General features: G+C 31.9%; 1 protein-coding gene across 1 annotated transcript; it reads right to left on the bottom strand.

Annotated features, from left to right (window-relative positions):
* Nucleotides 1-2,925: 2,925 nt before the first annotated feature.
* LOC148038160 (uncharacterized) lies at nt 2,926-3,681 on the bottom strand. Its single transcript, XM_087675194.1, has one exon. It carries the CDS (start codon nt 3,679-3,681, stop codon nt 2,926-2,928), a length of 756 nt encoding a protein of 251 aa, XP_087531320.1.
* Between the last annotated feature and the right edge of the window lie 3,241 nt (nt 3,682-6,922).

The raw sequence follows: 6,922 nt of genomic DNA, 5'->3' as shown, positions 1-6,922 counted from the left end.
ATGGTTTGTGTTTCCAAAGAAATAGACATAAATTTTATTATTAATTAAGACTTATTTGTTAGCTAAGACATAAAGTACAAAATTGGACTTAAACCACTTTATAAGAAATTTCAATACAATTGACTAATGTTATCAAAATAATAAAAAGCATTAAGTACATTCTCTCATTGATACTGGTGGCGTTTAAAAACACCAAGGTAACTACATAAAACACTTTAAATTTCTAACAAGCATATATTTCATAGCCATACAAAAGCCCTTAATGTAAGAGATATATTTATTATGGAAATCAAAATTAGTCCATATAGAGTCACTGCCTTGTTACATCATGTATATTGGAAAAATATAACTTTTGTAGATTTTGTATAAAACATTTATTTACACTACCATTTATGAAATGTTTGTGATATCCTAACTCATGAGCAAGTTGCATTGCTTCCATATCTTTCAAAGTAGAGACTAAAGGAGTCTGCTTCAACTTGGATAATTGTAAGTTGTTCAATGTAAGTGAAAGACGATGCGAGTCATTTGTTGAGTATGTTTGTATAATACACAGCCATAAAGTACAAAATAGGACTTAAACCACTTTATAAGAAATTTCAACACAATTAACTAATGTTATTGAAAGAATAAAAAACTTTAAGTAGATTCTCTCATTGATATTGGTGGAGTTTGAAAACACCAAGGTAATTACATAAAACACTTTAAATTTCTAACAAGCATATATTTCATAGCCATGCAAAAGTCCTTAATGTAAGGGATATATTTACTATAAAAGTCAAAATTAGTCCATATAGAGTCACGGCCTTGTTACATCATGTATATTGGAAAAATACAACTTTTGTATAAAACGTTTAGCTGCACTACCATTTATGAAATGTTTGTGATATCGTAGCTAAAACATCGTTGTAAAAGAAGACCATTGAGATCAAGTATTACACATAATTGTGTTGCATTTCTGATCAAGGACACATCAATCACATCATCTTGCTCTATTGTTTTTGAATTTGTTAGATATCCAACCATAGATGTCCTAGTTGAAGTTACAAAGAAGAAAAAGAAGCACATTGGATTCATTTACTTTCTCAGCATTCTACTTAATGTTTGAGCTATAAACTGGCATAGAACAGTAAAGAAATTTAACTTCATATTGACAAATACATACATAGGTACTACTTAATAAATGATGTCTTAAGAAAATAGACATTTGACCATGTGGACAAATCTAACCAAGAGTAATATCATGAGGTGAAAAAAATATATATGATGATTTCTTTGAAGTAAAATCTATTCTAATAAAGTCATTTTTCCATATCTACTTTTTATCACTAATTATAAGTATACTTGAGATACTAACAATAGATTCTTGTAATTAGTTGTAAAAATTATCGTATCATTATAATATTAAACATACTCGGTTTCTAAAAATGCCTTCAAAATGGCATGTACAAAGAAGGTGTTTATTAGTCCTAATTATTAAAAGAAAATTTAAACATGATACTTTTGACCATGTGACCAAAACTATATCACATATAAGTGACACATGACAATTTAATTGAGATAATTTATACTCTAATTGGATAAGTTTTCATAGTTTCTTCTTAAGGACTAATCATTCTATTTTTGAACTAGTTATATCCCATAGATATTCAAACTCATAAATTGTAACAAGGATTTTACTTTAATATTCCATATGTACATCTCAAAAGATACATTGGAGGTGAAATCTTTGTTGCAATATTTGGTGCTGAGGTAAAACTCCTTTGGGAGATGCACTGAATCTTTTTTGGGGTATGCAATATATTGTTGGCTCTCTTATTCTAAGGTACATGCATAGACATACACTAGTGATGTAGTAAAAGAGGTCATAAGAGATAAGAGATTTGACAATGTGGACAAATCTAACCAAAACTAACATGATAAGATCATTACACAACACATATAAGAGTTTAATTGAAATAAGATCTAAAATAGACTTAAGTAAATTTTGCATAGCTAGCTCAAACTTTTCATTATGATAGGTATTCTTACACACTAGATTACAATTACACAATTATCCTTACAAAGGATGATAAATTTTAATGAGAACTTTAATACTGTTTTCGTAAAAGATTTACTTAAATAGATTTTTTAAACCAAACATGCTTGGTACCTTTTGTAAAAAATTAAAAAACTAAAGATATAGTTTCTTTAAGTAATATCACCAAAGAAAAAAAATATTACAAATGCTAATGGAAGTAACTTCTCAAGAAAAAAATCAAAATTACATCAATGTGTCTTTCTTGATGAAAGAAGAATGAACATAGTTTAAACACCTGAAATAGCCTTTAATTTTTCTTTCATAATTAAACTTGTTATATCTTGGCTTGATTCTTCTATGCCCTCCGGTGGTACTTCAAGAACTTGAACCTCAGTAGGAGGAACCTCTTGGGAGTTTGAATTTTGTTTGGCACTCTCATGGACCCTCCACAATTGTGCTTCAACCTCTCTTTGCTCTTGAGTGTTGCAAACCACTACAATAGTCTTCATATGATTTAGCAATGCCACCTTAGATGCAAGTCCACTTGCATATACATCAAATACAACCTCATGAGCATCATTGAATGCTTTGATTGTAGTTTCCATAACTTTCATTTTCTTTCTCAAAACAACATTTACAATCCTTTGTTCTTCTTCAAGTTCTTCATCATTGCACTCCTTGTCCAAGCCTTCAAAGTCCAAAATAGAAGTCTTGTTAACATTGTTTATATATCACTCAAAATTGATGAAGCTTTTTCTCCATGGTCACTAATGTCAAAACCACAAAAGAATCTATAGATCCAAAAGCAAAGGTTCTATCCATTGGTAGGAAATCAATACTACTAACTAGCATGTAATACTTGCGTGAATGCTTTCAAGAGCATTTTCCAAAGTTGCCATTTGCTTTCAATCAAGAAATGATAACAACATGAATTGCTTAAGTTCACATGTCATTTGTAATAGAGTGGATACAACATTTCCAAACTTTATAGAGTCCCATTTCATTTCCTCAACCCCATGTGATACATCTAGAACAACAACCCGAATGGTAATTGGATCTCTGTAAACATTATGTATAAGATCAAAGGTTTCTAGATTGCATCTGACAACATATATACACCAAGGGGAAGTGGTGGAGGACTGAAGAGGATTTTGCTTTTTTCCAATTAGGAAGTTCACAATATCTTTTGCTCCATTTGGTAGGGACCCTGCATCAGCTCCATGTGTGAGCTTCTTTGATACCCAATCATTGCAAATGCCTAAAATCTTTGTGTAGACTTCATCATTGATATCATAATCATCAACAAGCTCTTCCCAAGTCTTCATCACAGCTCTACTTTGTAGAACTAAGGCTTTGAAAAGAGTGACTAATTTCTCCTTTAGGACCCTATCTTGCTTGATTTGCTTAGCCCTTGTTTCCATGTCAATCATATCTTCTTTATCCCATTTGTTTCTAAGAAAAAGGATATAACATTCACTGATCTTCTCTTGTAGTGTAAGGATGTCTCCATCCATTAAACCCATAGGGCAACGAAATGCAGCAGGAGAAGGTTGCATTCCCTTTTTTCTCAAACTCTCCTCTTGGGATATGAGCTCACCTCTAGAGTATCTCTTCATGATTTTGATCCAACTATCAAACATTTCTTGAGAGCTAACAATCATATGGCAATCTCTAGATACACAATTTTTCCAATGTATGCCACAAATCTCTGCAAAAAAAAAGATCAAAATAGTGAGCATAGAACAAAAGAAAGAGCATCACACTAATCTTCACAAAAAGAGAAGGTAAGTTTATATGTGATTACCTGCCATGATACTCTTTGAGAGCTTGTCTTAGAAAGCCCTTGTTGGGATTTTGGTGGAGAACCAAATGCTAGTCACTAATCTCTTAATTGTTGAAGTTGCTTAACATAAGGGGCATTCTTCATAACATTATGTGATTCCATATTTGTCATTCGTGAAAGCTCAATGCACATTTCCATGCACGACAATCAACTAATATTCTAGCATTTCTCATGGTGAATGCTTGATTGCTAGACAACACGTAGTATTACTCTAAATATATATCTTTGCTGCATGAATTGAGTGAAGCCTTGATATAATCCAATAACTATAAGTGTCTAACTTATTAGCATCCACCTCATCACGATGCATGGGTCTCTTCTCATTGTTGTCTTGTACAAAAGGCATAAGATATGATGTTGTTGCTGGATTCATGGGATTGTTTATGAAAGACGTGGTTAGCTTCTCTACATAATTCTAACACATTGACCTATAAGCATACAAAGGAGGTGCCTCATAGCACCTATCAACGAGAATAGGAAATTGTGTTGTTGGACCAAATGGAAAGAATTTTTCAAACATGTGAAATCCTAATTCTTCCTTCTTTCCCTTCTTCTTAACTATCTCAAGAAAATCGAATGTTCTTTCTACTCCCTTGACCTCAAGAGAAATTATTGGCTTTGCAGGTGTAACTTCTAGCATGGAAGGTAAAGTGGCATTATTCTCAGTGGTGTTAGCAGATATACTAACAACAAGAGCTTGTGACAAGGAACTTTGTTGAGGTGATTTTGACTTTGCGCTTGTGGGATTCGGTGAATTATTTTCTTCTTGAGGAGCAAGTGAAGATCTCAAGTCTATTTGTTTATCTTGGAGCTTCATTCTTTTGTTGGGGCGATCACCTTTTCTTGATAGGGAAAGTAGCTCACTATTTTGGACAGTTTGGAATGTTGATATAATGTCTTCTATGCCCTTTACCTCCTCAAATAAGGTCCATCCCATTGTTTTCAAAGAGTATTCTTTGTCCCCTTTAATACGTGCAAAGTGAAATGACAAAGGATCAAGTTTGTGTACTACATTTTTCCCCTTGATCCTAACAAGATTACATGGTATTTCCTCTTTCCCAGCACATCCATCTGTTATCTTCTCTATGACACCATCTTGTTGAAAAAATGCAATATCACTCCTTAAAGTAAATAAGAGAGCATTGCCAGCCCTTTTTCCCTGACTATCATAAACAGCACATACCATGGATACACAAAATCACCACTAACTCCATCAATGGTTTGGGTCTCCTTTTTGGATGTGCTATCTTTCTTTGCCATTGAATAGTTCTACAAAGAGAAAAAGTTGTCAAATAAAAGTGGATTTAAAAATAGTTAAATTTCACAAAACCCAAATAAATGTATAAGATTTCTAGGTTGAAAATTGAAAACACAACAACACAAGATTTTACGAAATACAAGATAAATGTACTCTAAAGGGACTTTTCATAAAATGAAATATTAAAATTTGAGATTAAGTGTGGTATGAGATCTAACCATAAATATATGTGCTTATGTATCAAATCTCATGGATTATTCTAGCCCTAAGATAGCATTAATTATGTTTCTCTTGCAAGAATCATATAGTAAAAACTTTGCCATGGACTTCGGTGAGAAGATCAAATTCTATTAATGGTGAGACTTGGCCATGGGCTTAACCAAATGGTCAAGTATTAATGAAATGTTGAGTGTGAGTGTGGTATGAGATATAGTGAAAACTCATTGTGGTTATGTAGAAAATGTCATGGATGATTTTGTCCCTAAGTTAACATTGGATTTATTCTCCATGTAAGTTTCCTATGCAAGGATCATACTCCAAGAACTTTACTAAGATTTTTTACCATGTGGTCAAATCCTATTTAATCAAAGAATGAGATCTAGTCCAATATGAGATCCGCCCATATATCAATGTGGTTATCAAAGTTAACATTTTAATTAGTACACATGTAAGTTTCCCTTGAAAGGAGCTATATTGTAGAAACATTGTCATTGGTTTTAGCCATGTGGTCAAATCCTATTTAGTCATAAGACTTATCTATAAGATTAGAAACTTTGCCATAAGTTTTTACCATGTGGTTTTTAAAGGCTAGTTAAACATAGGATGCAGTTTATTGTGATATGAGATTCACATATAAACAAATATGGCTATGTAATAGTAGGTAATCAAGGAGTTCCAAGTAAAACATGATCTTCCCTTTTGGTGATAATATAAAAGATATTTTTCTCAAAAGATTTTGCCATACAACCAAATTTAGCATACCCAAAATTTGTGTGATCAAATCCATCACAGATTCAGTCTTAATTTTTCAAAATCAATTCCCAAAAAAGTGGTTTGTTTGTTGCAAGACAAGATTTGAACACATAGCCAAATTATAGAAAGTAAGGAATTCTAAGTGGAAACTAGTCTTTCCTTTTGGAAGTAAGTAAGGGTTGATAATATAAGAAAGCATTTAACCAAATGGAAAAACACCATTCTTGTAGTGAAATAAACAAAGTGGTTGATTTGTTGCAAGATATTGTCATACTACAAGAGTCCTTATTTTAGCCAAGAGATAGCTTAAGGAGAAGATTTAGCAGCATGGCTAAATCTCAGATTGTATTGAATAAAATAACAAAAAGTACTTCGGGAGTACTTGTTATATTATAAGAAAAGTTTTGACCATATGGTCTAATCTATAAATTGATGAAAGAGTCAATGATATGTGCTCAAGTTAGAAGATCAAATTACATCCTATGGCAAAATCATATTGAGTATTGGTAAGTATTATATAGACATATGCTTATTGTAAAACTATAAAAAATGTAACCATAAAATCTAATGGAAATGCTTTTACTATGAAAATATAGTATAATAGAAAGTTCTATATAGTAAAGTATAATACGATGTATAAGAACTTGATAAAGTTCTCTAATACTACTGAAGGATAAAAGAAATATAAGGCTAGATTTAGCCTTGAGGCAAAACCTTAAGGTATATAGCATCACATAATAGAAAGAAAGGTTAGTATTTTGAAAGCACTCATTGATGAAAGCATTGCACAAACCATTTATTCCATATTTACATCCATGAGAGTTTTTTC

This window comes from Lygodium microphyllum, chromosome 3 (genome assembly GCF_053477565.2).
Source record: "Lygodium microphyllum isolate KBCC chromosome 3, Lygodium_microphyllum_v1.1.10, whole genome shotgun sequence".
Taxonomy (NCBI): Eukaryota; Viridiplantae; Streptophyta; class Polypodiopsida; order Schizaeales; family Lygodiaceae; genus Lygodium; species Lygodium microphyllum.
The sequence above is the reverse complement of the archived record's forward strand: the minus strand, read 5'-3'. Positions and strand labels throughout refer to the sequence as shown.

Bases quoted from the DNA above. Each gene is read 5' to 3' on its own strand.
- LOC148038160 (XM_087675194.1), bottom strand. From the start codon at position 3,681: ATGATTGTTAGCTCTCAAGAAATGTTTGATAGTTGGATCAAAATCATG.